This window comes from Odontesthes bonariensis, chromosome 7 (assembly GCF_027942865.1).
Source record: "Odontesthes bonariensis isolate fOdoBon6 chromosome 7, fOdoBon6.hap1, whole genome shotgun sequence".
Classification (NCBI taxonomy): Eukaryota; Metazoa; Chordata; class Actinopteri; order Atheriniformes; family Atherinopsidae; genus Odontesthes; species Odontesthes bonariensis.
Genome location: NC_134512.1, coordinates 36900918 through 36919625, shown reverse-complemented (window position 1 = coordinate 36919625; position 18708 = coordinate 36900918). Strand labels below are relative to the sequence as shown.

The window sequence follows — 18708 nt, the reverse complement described above, 5'->3', positions numbered from 1 at the left end:
GAACGACACGCAGCACAGGGCCAGCTGCAGCAAGGACTATAGCCTCTGTACATGGGGCGCCTGCTCAACCGACTACGCCACCAACCACCCCTGTTTTATCATTTATTTTATTATTGTAAAAGTCTGCTGCTCACAGGCTTTTATTCTGTAAAAGTCTGTTGCTCACAGGCTTTTACTTTGTAAAAGTCTGTTGCTCACAGGCTTTTATTTTGTAAAAGTCTGTTGCTCACAGGCTTTTACTTTGTAAAAGTCTGTTGCTCACAGGCTTTTATTCTGTAAAAGTCTGCTGCTGTCTGCTGTGGAACCGGAAAAGAAAGTAATCTTTGGATCCACCAAACATGGAGAAGGGTACGGAACTTTTACTCGGCCATTTTCATGTTAAAGTTCTTCCAGACGGCGGAGTCGACAGAACCAAAGTCATCTGTAAACTCTGCCAAGTTGAATTGTCTTCTCAGCGTAGTAGTTCCAGTCTAAAATATCACTTAAAGGCAAAACACACAACTGATAGCAGCAAGTCATTCAAGGAAACAGACAGTGGAGCGAGGCTTCTACATAAAAACTACAGAAAGATGCTGATGTTAAAAGTGTGTTTGCACAACAAATGTTATGGCACTTTCATTCATATGGCAGCACATTTAAAATAAAGCTAAATGCTAAAAGCTATACACTACTTTTGGATTCATTTTTGGATTTTGCGTACAAATGCGATTAATCGCGATTAATCAGGGAAATCATGTGATTAATTAGATTAAACATTTTAATCGTTGCCCAGCCCTAATATGAACACAAAAGCAGGGTTCAGAAGGCAGCTATAAAGGAGTCAGTGAGGCCGGCCCGCTGAATCTAGAAGATGGAAAAGATTACTTACTCACAGCAGGAAGTCAGAGGAGCGCACCTGTAGCTGAACTTTAGTTTTGGCTCATTGGTTCTGCTCTCACCTGTGGTACAGAAAGTATGACCCAATCTGAGATGGTGCTCCCACATCACAGCTGCTGCTGTTTCCTTTGAGCTTGGCTTTGAATTTCCCTTTTTTCTTTTTACTCACTGCTGACGTTGCCTTAAAATTTTTATCAGTGGAGAGACTGAAGAATTCTGCAGAGGACAATAGAAAACAGAAAATCTGCAGACTGAGCAGCTTGCCCACTTTTGATAATCTATTTGATTAATTGTTAATGTAAACTGTTTTGAGAATCAAGAACTAATTGTGTTAAATTCTCAACTCAACTTTATTTATAAAGCGCTTTAAAACAGCCGTGGCTGAAACAAAGTGCTGTACATGACAAACAACACAAAGTATAAAGGCATAAAACACAAGAACAATGTTAAAACAATAAAAACAATAACATAAACAGAGTCTCATGCTGGGTTAAAAGCCAGGGAATAAAAATGACTTTTAAAAATGACAGTGAAGGGGCTCGTCTGATGTCTGAAATTGACAGACTTGAGGACAAAGTTGTTGTATTTAAACATGCAAAAATGACATAAAGGGACTCAGTTAAAGTCAAATAAACAGCTTTTGATGACAGTATAATTTGTACTTCCTACTAAAAGAGATGAATGCATGGAAGTGCATGTTGTCTGCTCAGATTGCTGGAATAAGGAGGATAAGGAGCTCGTAGAAACAGTGATAACTGAATGTGAATTAGCTCATTTTAGGGCTGCAAACTTAGTTAAACATTTCAAACGGTGAATCGTGACAGTGAACTAATCGGATTTAATCTGCAACATTTCGAGCTGTGAAGCGTGAACAACACTGTATCTCATCGGGACTCTCTAACCCTGGTTAGAAAAAGCAGACGGCCTCCTCCTCACGAGGGATTCTCAGCAGTTTGGGGCTCGATGTGAGGTAGCTCAGTGTCACTTTGTCTCCTGATCTTGAGCCTTTAAGTCGCCGGCTGAACTTTCCCTCTGACGAGCATCTCTTTTGGTCGTTCACTATAAACAATAAAGTTTTGTTTCCACTGTGCCCGTTAAGGGGATGCAGTTTTGCTCATGTTCTGACCTTTACTCAGTCAGCTGCACACAACCCCGCAGCCTCGGGAAAACAACAACAAGTCAAAAGTGAGGGGAGCGATAGGAAGGGAGGTCATGTGCTGTGTGTGTGTGTGTGTGTAGTCAGCTGATATCACCTCGTGTGTGTGTGTGTGTCTGAGCCTCTGTGAGGGTTACTGGTAAGGGAAATTAATATCACAATATGCTGACAGATGGCTGGAAAGAGCCGAGGGTCACATCAGAAGCCGTGGATTCCACTTTAATCGCCATCGTGAGATATGAGACAATGAGAAGTGATGCGGATGACAGATTAAACGTCTATTCATCAAAACGGGAAGCAAAGCAGACCGATAAAGTGGCAGGATTTTAATCCTGAGGTTGGCGATATATCTGAAAGCACAAAGGCAGCAATATCCAGGGACGCCTTATCTCTGTGGGCGTCAGACAGTGAAATATGCCTGCTGAAATGTAATTTATCTCTGACTGAGTCCAAAGAATCACACAGCTGCCCTCTTCTGGTCATCACGTGCACTCTCGTCCATCTTTAAAGCTACTTTTCTCCACTAAAACAACTTATAATATGAATATTTTTTAGCCCTGAACTCGATAGCACAGTCAGTCAGACCAACTCTGAGTCCTTCTTAAGTTTTCATCTTTGTTGTATGAATTACATTTAAAACTCTTTTCTAGTAAAAGATGCGGTAAAAAACGTGTTTATCATGGAAAAAAATCACAGCAAGACTACAGTTGAAAACAGACATGTTTGATAAAAGATGGTCATTATTAGTACAGGCAATGCCGGGACTCTAGTTACCTCTATATTCATGTTTTTTTTTTTTTAATTTATAAATTTATTATATATATATAATAAATAAATAAACTCTCTCTACTCTCCTGTAATAAATAAAAAAAATAAAATTAAAATATATATATATTTGTATTAATTACAGGAGAGTAGGTTATCTCTTTTTCTTTTTATATTGTTGTTGCCCTCACCTGTAAATGGCTCGTACTTTGTATGGTTGTTTTTGTCACTTGTAAAGTTCTCATATTAACGCAGAATGCTCGTTAGTTAGGGCATATAGAGCGAAGAAGAGGATTGGATTAGCGGAAATATGATGTAAAGGTGCAAAACAGTGACTGAAACTTACAAGGATCTAGTCAGTGGAAGAAGAAGAAAAAAGAGAGAAAGGACTTTTAAAACTTTAAGCAGGTATAACTGCATATAAAATGTGTTTGTGGAGTTTGTGTTTGTATGTACGTATATGTCAAATAAAAAATCAGTTATAAAAAAAATAAACTCTTTTCTTTCCCCTACTCTCTGCTCTTTGATCATTTTAAATAAACATGTAATCTCAAAGTACAGCAAACATGCAGATTTCAGTGTCAAACAGATGCTGTATCAGGGTGTTGAGATGCGAGTTTCTCTCTGATACGTTCCACACACCCTGAAGATAAACGGACACGTGCATCCAAACACTTTAACCACTTGTTACGTGGCCGACTCCCCCGCGGTAATCATCCCTGTTCGTGTCAAAACTTCCAGGAATAAGCTCACAGGACCTTGTGAAATTCTAAAAATCTGCTACAAATAGCTTATCAGCTGGAAAGTTTCAGTGTGTTCCACAGAGCTGAAATCCATCATTCGTTGGCCTGCTTCAGTGCTTTGGGAGACTTCAACTTTTCACTTGATTTGGTTTAAATTTGTCCTGAACATCCACGAAGAGGATATCTTTAAACAGTTATTGTAGTTATTTTTTATTTTTTTTACTTTATTAACAATTATATACATAACAAAACTGTTTAGCCAGGGGAAGAAAACATATATATATGTATAAAGGTATAAATATACAAAGAAACATATAGAAACATCATTCATATAAAATGCATCATTGTAGAGAAAAACATATTATTTAAATAAAACTTTTTCCAAAATAAAGTTTGTTTTTAAAGCCTTAGACATTTGCTGATAATCTTACTCTGCTCTCTGTGATTTGGTTGATTTAAAAACTGGCCAAAAAAACGAACAGAAAATATGAAAACAAAGAGAAACAGGATCATTGTAGTGAGAATGCTGAATCAGAATTCTCACAATTAAACTTAACTTCCCAGAAATGAAAGTAAATTAAATATATGTGAATTAAATTAAATAAAAATAATAATTAATAAGATTAATAAAATTTAAATAAATAAATAAACAAATAAATAAATAATGTAAATTAAATAAATATGTGTGTCTATGCGGTCTGTCCGCTAGCTTGTCCTCCGATACGCCAGAGGGCGCTGCTGCGTAATGACGGCGTGCCTTCGTCATGTTTTGTTGCCGGAAGTAAATCTCACCTGTCAGAGGAAAAGCATGGTTTGGATCCCTTGCGGCGCAGAATTCAGTTAAATGAAACGGGAACTTTGTCAGTAGTTTGACGACATTTACAGGAGAAATGGGGAAAAAGGGAAAGAAAGAGAAGAAGGTAAAAGGAGCGGAAAAGACCGCCGCCAAAATGGAGAAAAAGGTCTCAAAGAGGTCCAAACGAGAAGAGGTAACACTAAACATCTTCAGCTACATGCTCATATTTGGGCTTTTCGTGTGACACAGTAGTTTTGTGCTGTTTAACTTCGTTAATGGATAACTATGAATTCCAATTCTTCGACTCATGACTGATGACTGAAGAGGTTTTTTTTTTTTTAAAAAGGGAAAAAAAGCAATTTATTCTAATTTAAATCCTTCTATCTCCAGGAAGATTTGGAGGCTCTTATTGCTGAGTTTCAGAATCTGGATGCAAAGAAGACCCAGGTTGTAGAGACGACATGTCCGCCTCCACCACCAAGGTGAAAGATGCTGTTTTATGTTGCTAAATACGACACAAAACGTTATGCAGAGCATAAAACAAGAAATCACCAAGCATGTAACCACAGAGAGATGACACATGTACTCAGGATTGTTTCCCCAAAACAACCCAAACATAAAACTACCTTAAACATTCTACAAAACACCCACAAAAGGACACAGATCGATGATGCTGGGAGGTAAACTGACCTCTTCTGTCCCTTTTAACTACAGTTAACCCTCATTTCTGGATATATTTTCAGGGAAATTGTAAATAGTTCTCCAGGCTTCTTGAAGGACATCCCAAAGCTCTTCTTTGGATGTGGGCTGCCTTTTGTTGCGTTCTCTGCCAACATGATCCCACACTGCTTCAGTAATGTTGAGCTCCGGGCTCTGGGGAGGATTCATCCCTCCATCAGACCTGCTGCCACTGATTTTCAGCCCACTTCTTGTGTCCTTTGGCACAGCTCAGCCTTTTCTCCCTGTTTCCCTTCCTGAAGAACGGCTTCCTGACAGCCACCCTTCCATGGAGCCCATTTCTGATGAGGCTTGGGCCAACAGCAGATGGATCAGCTGAAGGTCCAGATGCATCTCTCAGCTCCTGTGTCAGGTCTTTGCTGGATGTTTTCCTCTTTCTTAAGGACGTCACTTTCAGATCCTGTTCATCTGCTGTAGATAGTTCTTTAGGCCTGACACTTCTTCTTCTGTCCTCCACTTGTCCAGTTTCCTCAAATGTTTTAAGGACACACTGCACACCATGCTGAGATATGCCAAGTTTTCAGCTAACAGCTCTTTGGGAATCACCTTGTTGCTGCAGAAATCCTGTTTTCTGTCTGTCACACTGTGTTATCTTTGCTGTTTTTCACACATGCAGCTAAAGAAATGGGAACAAATCTTAAGTCCAGTCTAAAACCCACAAAGAGCTTCTAGATTATTCATTTCTGGTGGCATAAAGCAGTTTAATCATTTCATTTATATTAATTGTTCCATAATTAGTCATTAGATTATATACTATATTCTTTTCTAAGCTGTAAATTGAATCTTATTTACTTTTTCTTGATGTTGAATAACATATAATTCTTATTATTGTCTGTTTTTTTCCTACTTTTTCTACATTGTTTTGGGATTAGTATTTTTTTTAACTGAATTTCATATATTAATTTGACTCTTTTGGTAACTGAAAGCAGTTTTAACATAAACAAGTTGAAAATATGTAGCAGTTTTTCACAGATGCAGCTAAAGAAATGGGAACAAATGATGTGTCTCTGTGACAGGCTGCTGGGAACAAAGTGCCTAAAGATCCAGTTTAAAACGGCTTCTTTGCTAAGTTGTCTGTTCTGTGTGGACACAACACTGGTTCATCCCTTGAGTTAGGAGCCTTTTTCCTGCCTGAACGGTTCATAGCTCAGAGTTAGGTGGCTTAACAAAGAAAAAACTGGACTGAAGATGAGGAAAAAGCAGAAAATGTCCAAAGAAAAACGCTGAAAAACCTTCAGAAAGTGTTGAAACTATTGCTGAAGATCACTTAAGCTGCTTGGATGCAAAATATAAAGAAATAAAAGGCGTCTCATGACCAAAATGCTTCAAAAACCACATAAAATACTTAATATGGCTGTCAAAATCATACAAATGTAGTTGAAAATTAATTGTTATACAAGAAATTATAATTAAATGTCTGTTTCTTTTAATTTTATGCCACTATTTGAGTAAATTAATGTAAAAAACAATATACAAATTTTTTGTTGCTGGTCTGACTCCAAATTTGAGGGAATTTTATTCCTGTTTGGTTTGGTTGGTAAAGTCCTGTTTTTCATATTCACGGGAGGCGTTGTGACACAACACTGGTTCATCCCTTGAGTTAGGAGCCTTTTTCCTGCCTGAATGCTTCACAGCTCAGAGTTAGGTGGCTTAACAAAGAAAAAACACATTCCTCTGAAGATGCTCAGGTACAAGAAGTGGACTGAAGATGAGGGAAGAAGCAGGAAAACTCCGAAAAACCTTCAGGAAGCTGCCGAACTGCTGATCAGGACACTAAAGATCACAGGAAGTCTGGCTGCTGGGGAGGAAACAGAAAGAAACTTTAACACATAAACAAAGTAATGACTAAAACAATTCTCTCAGTGTGATATGATGCTGTTAAATGTCACTAATGTCATTAAAGGTGTTTGTCACTGACGTCTGTCCGCTCGTTTCAGACTGAACGCGTCTTTCTCTGCCCACCCCGAGAAGGACGAGCTCATCCTGTTCGGAGGAGAATTCTTCAACGGAAAGAAGGTAATGAAAGAACTCCGCTCTGTTTAAATGTTCAAACGCTCCGAGTCTGTTTTCACACTGAAGAATTAAAGGGACAGTTCGCCTCTTTTGACATGAAGCTGTATGACATCCCATATCAGCAACATCATTTATGAACATCTTCTTATCCCCTGCTGCGTCCTGTGAGCAGAGTTCCAGCCTCGTTTTGGTGTTGATGAAGGTAGTCCGGCTAGTTGGCTGGGGTTTAAAGCAATACTATGTAACATTTCTACCTTAAAATAACAGTTTGAAAAAAATTGTGTGGCTAGAATGAGTTTTAATATTACGATTGGCCTGTCTCCTGTGCCCCTCGGGGGTCTGAGTTGGAATAACTGCGCTATGTAACTTTGCTGGAGCGGCCCGGGAGCTGAGCGGAAGTACTTCGACTTGCTTTCTGGCACACCTACCGCAAAAACAAATAGACCCCTCTCACACTCCAAGGTATAAGGCTAAGCTAGCGCAACATTGTCAGTACGATCATCATGGCAGAGGCACCGAAGAAACAGAAGAAGACGTTGACTGATGAAGCAAGGAAGAGAAAGAGATTTACGACAGCGTCTTAACCGTACATTACCTCCAAGGCTGCCGCCTGCCGCGCCTGTTACGGTGTTTGCTGCTCGGTCTGCACAGCAGGCAGTGATACGAAGGGAGAGAAAATAGGCCCAAGCGATTGTGAGGTCTGACTTTTTCCTGGAGAACCATTTTGTGATGCAAATGTATTACTCTGTTGAACGCATATTGTTTTGAGAAGCAAAACGCTTTATTTTTTAAACCCCAGCCAACTAGCCGGACTACCTTCATCAACACCAAAACTCAGCTGGAACTCTGCTCACAGGACGCAGCAGGGGGTAAGAAGATGTTCATACATGATGTTGCTGATATGGGATGTTATACAGCTTCATGTCAAAAGAGGCGAACTGTCCCTTTAACAAGGTGCTTGTTAGATGGTTCATCTCGTTTTTCACCTTCTTCATCATGTTTAGAGTTTCTTCTTCTGTATTTTTCACTCGTCGGTAGTTTGATTGTTTTGCGTTTTTTTGCATTTCTTTATCTGCTTTAATCGTCCCTTACACATTCTGCCCCACACATTCTGCCCCACCCATTCTGCCCCACACATTCTACCCCACCCATTCTGCCCCACACATTCTACCCCACCCATTCTGCCCCACACATTCTGCCCCACACATTCTGCCCCACACATTCTGCCCCACACATTCTACCCCACCCATTCTGCCCCACACATTCTACCCCACCCATTCTGCCCCACACATTCTGCCCCACACATTCTACCCCACCCATTCTGCCCCACACATTCTGCCCCACACATTCTACCCCACCCATTCTGCCCCACACATTCTGCCCCACCCATTCTGCCCCACACATTCTGCCCCACACATTCTACCCCACACATTCTACCCCACCCATTCTGCCCCACACATTCTACCCCACCCATTCTGCCCCACACATTCTACCCCACCCATTCTGCCCCACACATTCTGCCCCACACATTCTGCCCCACACATTCTACCCCACCCATTCTGCCCCACACATTCTGCCCCACACATTCTGCCCAACACATTCTACCCCACCCATTCTACCCCACCCATTCTGCCCCACCCATTCTACCCCACCCATTCTGCCCCACACATTCTGCCCCACACATTCTGCCCCACACATTCTGCCCCACACATTCTTGCCCCACCCATTCTACCCCACCCATTCTGCCCCACCCATTCTACCCCACCCATTCTGCCCCACACATTCTGCCCCACACATTCTACCCCACACATTCTGCCCCACACATTCTGCCCCACACATTCTGCCCCACACATTCTGCCCCACACATTCTACCCCACACATTCTGCCCCACACATTCTACCCCACACATTCTACCCCACACATTCTGCCCCACACATTCTACCCCACACATTCTGCCCCACACATTCTGCCCCACACATTCTGCCCCACACATTCTATCCCACACATTCTATCCCACACATTCTGCCCCACCCATTCTACCCCACACATTCTGCCCCACACATTCTATCCCACACATTCTGCCCCACACATTCTACCCCACACATTCTACCCCACCCATTCTGCCCCACCCATTCTACCCCACCCATTCTACCCCACCCATTCTACCCCACACACATTCTGCCCCACACATTCTACCCCACCATTCTACCCCACCCATTCTACCCCACCCATTCTGCCCCACACATTCTGTCCCACACATTCTACCCCACCCATTCTGCCCCACACATTCTACCCCACCATTCTACCCCACCCATTCTACCCCACCCATTCTACCCCACCCATTCTGCCCCACACATTCTACCCCACACATTCTACCCCACACATTCTGCCCCACACATTCTGCCCCACACATTCTATCCCACACATTCTATCCCACACATTCTGCCCCACCCATTCTACCCCACACATTCTGCCCCACACATTCTATCCCACACATTCTGCCCCACACATTCTGCCCCACACATTCTACCCCACCCATTCTGCCCCACCCATTCTACCCCACCCATTCTACCCCACACATTCTGCCCCACACATTCTACCCCACCATTCTACCCCACCCATTCTACCCCACACATTCTGCCCCACACATTCTACCCCACCCATTCTGCCCCACACATTCTGCCCCACAGATTCTACCCCACCCATTCTGCCCCACCCATTCTACCCCACACATTCTACCCCACCCATTCTACCCCACCCATTCTACCCCACCCATTCTGCCCCACCCATTCTACCCCACACATATTCTGCCCCACACATTCTACCCCACCATTCTACCCCACACATTCTGCCCCACCCATTCTACCCCACACATTCTGCCCCATCCATTCTACCCCACACATTCTGCCCCACACATTCTGCCCCACACATTCTACCCCACCCATTCTACCCCACCCATTCTACCCCACACACATTCTGCCCCACACATTCTACCCCACCATTCTACCCCACCCATTCTGCCCCATCCATTCTACCCCACACATTCTGCCCCACACATTCTACCCCATCCATTCTACCCCACACATTCTGCCCCACCCATTCTACCCCACCCATTCTACCCCACACACATTCTGCCCCACACATTCTACCCCACCATTCTACCCCACCCATTCTGCCCCATCCATTCTACCCCACACATTCTGCCCCACACATTCTACCCCACCCATTCTGCCCCACACATTCTACCCCACAGATTCTACCCCACACATTCTGCCCCACCCATTCTACCCCACACATTCTGCCCCACCCATTCTACCCCACACATTCTACCCCACCCATTCTACCCCACCCATTCTACCCCACCCATTCTACCCCATCCATTCTACCCCACCCATTCTACCCCACACACATTCTGCCCCACACATTCTACCCCACCATTCTACCCCACACATTCTGCCCCACCCATTCTACCCCACACATTCTGCCCCACACATTCTACCCCACCCATTCTGCCCCACACATTCTACCCCACAGATTCTACCCCACCCATTCTACCCCACCCATTCTACCCCACACATTCTGCCCCACACATTCTACCCCACACATTCTGCCCCACACATTCTGCCCCACAGATTCTACCCCACACATTCTGCCCCACCCATTCTACCCCACACATTCTACCCCACCCATTCTACCCCACCCATTCTACCCCACCCATTCTGCCCCATCCATTCTACCCCACACACATTCTGCCCCACACATTCTACCCCACACATTCTACCCCACCCATTCTACCCCACCCATTCTACCCCACCCATTCTGCCCCATCCATTCTACCCCACACATTCTACCCCACCCATTCTACCCCACACACATTCTGCCCCACACATTCTACCCCACCATTCTACCCCACACATTCTGCCCCACCCATTCTACCCCACACATTCTGCCCCACCCATTCTACCCCACACACATTCTGCCCCACACATTCTACCCCACACATTCTACCCCACAGATTCTACCCCACAGATTCTACCCCACCCATTCTACCCCACCATTCTACCCCACACATTCTGCCCCACACATTCTACCCCACCCATTCTGCCCCACACATTCTACCCCACAGATTCTACCCCACACATTCTGCCCCACCCATTCTACCCCACACATTCTGCCCCACACATTCTACCCCACCCATTCTGCCCCACACATTCTACCCCACAGATTCTACCCCACACATTCTGCCCCACCCATTCTACCCCACACATTCTACCCCACCCATTCTGCCCCACACATTCTACCCCACACATTCTACCCCACCCATTCTGCCCCACACATTCTACCCCACCCATTCTGCCCCACACATTCTACCCCACACATTCTACCCCACCCATTCTGCCCCACCCATTCTACCCCACACATTCTGCCCCATCCATTCTACCCCACACATTCTACCCCACCCATTCTACCCCACACACATTCTGCCCCACACATTCTACCCCACCATTCTACCCCACACATTCTGCCCCACACATTCTGCCCCACACATTCTACCCCACCCATTCTGCCCCACACATTCTACCCCACAGATTCTACCCCACACATTCTGCCCCACCCATTCTACCCCACACATTCTGCCCCACACATTCTACCCCACCCATTCTGCCCCACACATTCTACCCCACAGATTCTACCCCACACATTCTGCCCCACCCATTCTACCCCACCCATTCTGCCCCACACATTCTACCCCACAGATTCTACCCCACACATTCTACCCCACCCATTCTACCCCACCCATTCTGCCCCACACATTCTACCCCACCCATTCTGCCCCACACATTCTACCCCACACATTCTGCCCCACACATTCTACCCCACACATTCTGCCCCACACATTCTACCCCACAGATTCTACCCCACCCATTCTGCCCCACACATTCTACCCCACAGATTCTACCCCACACATTCTACCCCACCCATTCTACCCCACACATTCTACCCCACCCATTCTACCCCACACATTCTACCCCACCCATTCTGCCCCACACATTCTACCCCACACATTCTACCCCACCCATTCTGCCCCACACATTCTACCCCACCCATTCTGCCCCACACATTCTACCCCACACATTCTACCCCACCCATTCTACCCCACCCATTCTGCCCCATCCATTCTACCCCACACATTCTACCCCACCCATTCTACCCCACACACATTCTGCCCCACACATTCTACCCCACCCATTCTACCCCACACATTCTGCCCCACCCATTCTACCCCACCATTCTACCCCACCCATTCTACCCCACACATTCTACCCCACACATTCTACCCCACCCATCACCCTGTTCAGGCTCTGCTTTGCTCATTTCACTTGATGGATGCAGCAACAGTTATGAACCAACACAGAAGCTGTGTTTTCTGCAAAGTTTATGTGGAACTTTGTCACATCTGTTCATTGTAAATATTCTTCAGACGGATTAAAACCCAGATGCGCATGTTTTGTTTTGTTTTTTTTAAATTCTCTTTTTATTCAGAAAGGCACATCTCCCTCACATACACCACTACACATGTACAATAACTCAGTTTGCCAAGGATTCAGTGATGTAGCCCATACTATGGATGTTTTTCTGTGCCATCAGAGTTTGAATACAAATTTCTAATATTGCATTTTTACAGCATCAAAATAAGACTTTGAATTTGAAAAACCAACAGTGTAAAAAAAAAAAAAAATCAATTTCTAAAAACCATACCAAACTGCCCTTCTGGATCTTTCTCCCACGGACCCAAACCATTCCAGGTGGAAGTAATAACACAAAAACAACAGAATTGGGGAGCGCACCCCTACATGCAATCAATATATCACTCACACAAAAAAATAAAAATGTATATATATAACCACTTCCTAGTGACACATCTCTTACTAGCTGCCAACAACATAACACGACGACACAATTTTTTGTCTTTTATGTTCCATGTTTCAAACTTTATATTGCCCAAGAACACAGTTTCACATTTTCTGTCAGTTTTAAGCCCTGAAGAAGACGCTGAGCTCCTGTCTCTTTCCGACTCCACCCGCTGGCTTATTGGCATCTTGTGTGCTGCCTGCAGTTTTGAACGTGATGAACAGCTTTTAAAACATGTTATCGTCCTTTTTGCAGACGTATCTGTACAACGATCTGTTTTTCTACAACATCAAGAAGAACAACTGGGTTAAATCTGAGATTCCCAACCCTCCTCCACCACGCTGCTCTCACCAGGTGCGCCTCACCCCGGGAGGATGTCGCTCATGTCTCACTTTCCACTGTTGTACAGTTTGATTATCCAGCTGCCAGAGAACGCCGTGTTTTCCTTTTTATCAGAATCAGAATCAGTTTTATTGGCCAGGTTTGACTAAACAAACAAAGAATTTGACTCAAATTTAAAGACAGAACAAGAAGAATGTATTTGAGTATGGGTGGTAAATAGGGATGTGTATGAGAATAATAAATACAGTATGTACATTTGCAATAAATAGACACTATGGGTGGGAATGCAATTGTCCAGAGGGGTGTGCGGCTGGGAATGTCCACCTTCTTGTTGTCGATGTCAGACACCTCAACGGGTACAAGCAAAATAATATTAATATTAATACAATAATACATGTGTTTCCATAATGATAAATTCTTATTCATAGTAAACTTTATTGTCAATCTTCTATGCAACATTACATTACACGGTGACTGAAATTGCGTTTCTACAGAGTCCAAATGTGCAGAAAGCTAAAATTGACACATAACTGAGACAACTAAAATTAAAAAACTAAAATATACACTAAAAATTGGCAAATATGAGGAAGGATTTTGTGATTCTTTACTTCAGCCACTAGGGGGCAGGCTGCACAGATCAGGAGAAAGTGAAGCTCCTCAGATAGATAGATACTTTATTGATCCCGAAGGAAATTCAGGCATCCAGTAGCAAGACATAATAAAGCAATACAAATATTTATACAATTATAAATACTTTAAAAACAATCTTAAGAATTTAAAAAACAATTTAAAATACAGTTTGAAAATATAAAGTGACCAGTGAAGACGAAAGTCATGGTAGTGGGAGCTTTTTGCAAGAGAAGCGATTAAACCCGGGGACATCAAACCTCCTTATCGCTCTGTTTACGCAGCCATTCTGTCTCACCCCTCCTCCCCTTTTGCCCCCCCCCCCCCCCCCCTCAGGCGGTGGTAGTTCCACAGAGTGGAGGCCAGCTCTGGGTGTTCGGGGGAGAGTTTGCCTCTCCAAACGGGGAACAGTTCTACCACTACAAGGACCTTTGGGTGCTGCACCTGGCTGCACACACGTGGGAAAACATCAAGTAGGTGCAGAAGGTGGTGAAAATGGAAGCGATAACAAACCAAAGAGTGAATTTAACCACCGAGTGTGGCTTTAAGGCTGATTTTTATTCTAAATGAATGCAGATGATTGTTTGGGTGTTGTTAGATGAAGTTGTTGTGCTTTTCCAGAGCAGCTGGTGGTCCGTCGGGTCGAAGTGGCCACCGGATGGTCCTCAGCAAGCGGCAGCTGCTGGTGTTTGGAGGTTTCCATGAGAGCACCAGGTAAGCAAGCAGTTTGGGTTCGATCATCACCCTGTTGGGCTTCGAATTTATAATGCATGAAGGGGAAAGCGGCTCCGTGGGATCGTCCTTCTTAGTGTTCTGAGCTGCGCTTTAAACTCTTACAGGAAGATGGGTGGATGGATAGATGAATGGATAGATAGATAGATAGACAGAGGGATAGATAGATAGATAGACAGAGGGATAGACAGACAGATAGACGGATAGATAGATAGATGGATAGATAGATAGACAGAGGGATAGATAGATAGATAGACAGAGGGATAGATAGATAGACAGACGGATAGATAGATAGATGGATAGATAAATCATTACTTTATTCATCCCAAAGGAAGTTTTCAGTCTCTCATCTCTTTTTATGTGCCTGCTCTACCTTTTCCTTCAGGGATTTCATCTACTACAACGACGTCTACTCTTTCTCCCTGGACACCTTCTCCTGGTCACGCCTCGCTCCATCAGGCTCCGCCCCCTGCCCACGCTCTGCCTGTCAGATGAGCTCCACGCCGGACGGCACAGGTGTCATCATCTACGGCGGATACTCTAAAGTGGTGCGTGTGCTGATGATAAATCCTCTGTGCTGATGATAGATCCTCTGTGCTGATGATAGATCCTCTGTGATGATGATAAATCCTCTGTGCTGATGATAGATCCTCTGTGATGATGATAGATCCTCTGTGATGATGATAGATCCTCTGTGATGATGATAGATCCTCTGTGATGATGATAAATCCTCTGTGACGATGATAGATCCTCTGTGCTGATGATAGATCCTCTGTGATGATGATAAATCCTCTGTGCTGATGATAGATCCTCTGTGATGATGATAATAGATCCTCTGTGATGATGATGATAGATCCTCTGTGCTGATGATAGATCCTCTGTGATGATGATAAATCCTCTGTGCTGATGATAAATCCTCTGTGCTGATGATAGATCCTGATAGATCCTCTGTGCTGATGATAGATCCTCTGTGCTGATGATAGATCCTCTGATGATGATAGATCCTCTGATGATGATAGATCCTCTGTGCTGATGATAGATCCTCTGATGATGATAGATCCTCTGTGCTGATGATAGATCCTCTGATGATGATAGATCCTCTGTGCTGATGATAGATCCTCTGATGATGATAGATCCTCTGTGCTGATGATAGATCCTCTGATGATGATAGATCCTCTGATGATGATAGATCCTCTGTGCTGATGATAGATCCTCTGATGATGATAGATCCTCTGTGCTGATGATAGATCCTCTGATGATGATAGATCCTCTGTGCTGATGATAGATCCTCTGATGATGATAGATCCTCTGATGATGATAGATCCTCTGATGATGATAGATCCTTTAAATGACATAAGGTTGAACACTGACTCAGGCATGGTGTCAGTTCTGGTCCTGTTGGATCTCAGTGCTGCATTTGACACTGTGGATCACAGTGTACTGCTGAACAGGTTGGAAACCTGGGCAGGACTCAGCGGGACAGTCCTAGAATGGTTCAGGTCCTACTTGGAGGAGCGGAGTTATTTTGTGACTATTGGAAGTAATCAATCTGATTGAGTGGCTATGACACGTGGAGTTCCTCAGAGGTCAGTTCTTGGACCCCTTCTGTTCACTCTATACATGCTGCCTCTGGGTCAAATTCTGAAGAACTCTAAAGTCAACTACCACAGCTATGCAGATGACACACAGATATAAAAGAGTCTCAAACAGCTGCAGCTCATTCAGAACGCTGCAGCCCGAGTTTTAACCAGAACAAAGAGATCACATCACATCACCCCAGTTCTCAGGTCTTTACATGGGCTCCCGCTCAGATACAGAATAGATTTTAAAGTTCTGCTACTCGTCTACAAATCACGGAACGGTTTAGGTCCAAAATACATGAATGACATGCTGGTAGAGTATAAACCCAGTTATGATGTTTAATAATATGGACATTAACAACCATGCTAAAATATCCAGAATGTCTTTCGGAATTTTGAGAATAGGCTAAAATTCTACTGAGGTTCTGAGCCTGTTGATCGCCAACTAGGCCTAGCAGTGAAATCATCACAGATCCAATGATTTTGGTTGGATTTTTCTAATTTTTTCTGTGGAATGAGTATACCGTTTGGTGAACAGAATAACATATTGACTGATGTCATAATTTGGGGGAATAATTGATTGCCAATGAAGTAAAGATGAAAATATTGGAAAAAAGTGAAAAAACGCCTGATTTCTTTGCATTAAATTGAGCCAAAATCATGTAGAAATGTATTTTAAGAATTATAATTTAATTGGATGTTGTCTCCACATGTGTTCTGTGCATCTGGAATGCATTTATTGACCGCTTACCCAACCCACTGAGGATTTGTGGAAAATTGTAATTTTTCAACATTTTCTATCAAAAAATGAGGGGTACATACACTAAAATGTTTCCGGCAGAGCAGACCCTCTGATTATTGCTTCTTAGGGTCAAAGTGAACATAAAAAACACAAATAAAAAGTATGGCAGACCATGTCAGGTTCAACCCATTTTATTGAGCTTTTGAGACTTTGGCTCCCAGACTAAGTAGAGCTCTGAGATCTGCTGACTCAGGTCAGATAGTGGAGCCCAGAGTTCAAACTGGACCCGGTGAAGCAGCTTTTAGCTATTCTGCTGCACACAACTGGAACAAACTACCAGCAGAACTGAAATCAGACCCAACTGTGAGCACTTTTACATCCAGGTTAAAAACATTTCTCTTTCCGTGTGCTTATGGTTGAGTTTATATTTTTCTTTTTCCCGTCTTCTTTGATTGCTTTTAACTGTGTTTTAATTTTTATTTTTTTTTTTAATTCTCTTTAAATAGCTTGTTTTTATGCTGATTTTAAATGCCTTGTCTTTATGTAAAGCTCATTGAGTTTCCTGTGGTATGAAATACGCTTTATAAATAAAGATGCCTTGCCTCTGTGATGATGTCACACTTTGTAAAGTCCGACCTCGTGTGTTGTTTTTTTGCAGAGAGTGAGGAAGGATGTGGAGAAGGGGACCATCCACTCTGACATGTTTCTTCTGAAGCGGGAGGGTAAAGATGACCAAGGTGCCAAAACACTGCCATGTAGCATCAGTCCAGTAGATATCATGTGGCTGCGGTGCTCGCTGGGACGTTTCCCTGGGACGTTTCCCTGGGACGTTTCCCTGGGACGTTTCCTGGGACGTTTCCTGGGACGTTTCCTGAGACGTTTCCCTGAGACGTTTCCTGGGACGTTTCCTGGGACGTTTCCCTGAGACGTTTCCCTGGGACGTTTCCTGGGACGTTTCCTGAGACGTTTCCCTGAGACGTTTCCTGAGACGTTTCCCTGGGACGTTTCCCTGAGACGTTTCCCTGAGACGTTTCCCTGAGACGTTTCCCTGAGACGTTTCCCTGGGACGTTTCCCTGAGACGTTTCCCTGGGACGTTTCCCTGGGACGTTTCCCTGAGACGTTTCCCTGGGACGTTTCCTGGGACGTTTCCTGAGACGTTTCCCTGAGACGTTTCCCTGGGACGTTTCCTGGGACGTTTCCTGGGACGTTTCCCTGAGACGTTTCCCTGAGACGTTTCCTGAGACGTTTCCTGGGATGTTTCCCTGAGACGTTTCCTGGGACGTTTCCTGAGACGTTTCCTGGGACGTTTCCTGGGACGTTTCCTGGGACGTTTCCTGAGACGTTTCCTGAGACGTTTCCCTGAGACGTTTCACTGAGACGTTTCCCTGAGACGTTTCCCTGAGACGTTTCCCTGAGACGTTTCCCTGAGACGTTTCCCTGGGACGTTTCCCTGGGACGTTTCCTGGGACGTTTCCCTGGGACGTTTCCCTGAGACGTTTCCCTGAGACGTTTCCCTGAGACGTTTCACTGAGACGTTTCCCTGGGACGTTTCCCTGGGACGTTTCCTGAGACGTTTCCTGAGACGTTTCCCTGAGACGTTTCCCTGAGACGTTTCCCTGAGACGTTTCCCTGAGACGTTTCCCTGAGACGTTTCCCTGAGACATTTCCCTGAGACGTTTCACTG

The 18708-nt window shown here is 44.1% G+C and overlaps 1 protein-coding gene across 1 annotated transcript in view; it reads left to right on the top strand.

Moving 5' to 3' along the window:
- The first annotated feature begins 4317 nt into the window (after positions 1-4317).
- The window catches only part of klhdc4 (kelch domain containing 4), a 23495-nt gene continuing 9104 nt past the window's right edge, over positions 4318-18708 (top strand). The window contains exons 1-8 of the mRNA XM_075471126.1: positions 4318-4529; positions 4727-4818; positions 7012-7090; positions 13256-13354; positions 14306-14442; positions 14591-14683; positions 15087-15249; positions 17682-17760. Coding sequence (XP_075327241.1) covers positions 4431-4529; positions 4727-4818; positions 7012-7090; positions 13256-13354; positions 14306-14442; positions 14591-14683; positions 15087-15249; positions 17682-17760 — 841 coding nt within the window. The 5' untranslated portion in view covers positions 4318-4430. The remainder of the gene's footprint in view (positions 4530-4726; positions 4819-7011; positions 7091-13255; positions 13355-14305; positions 14443-14590; positions 14684-15086; positions 15250-17681; positions 17761-18708) is intronic.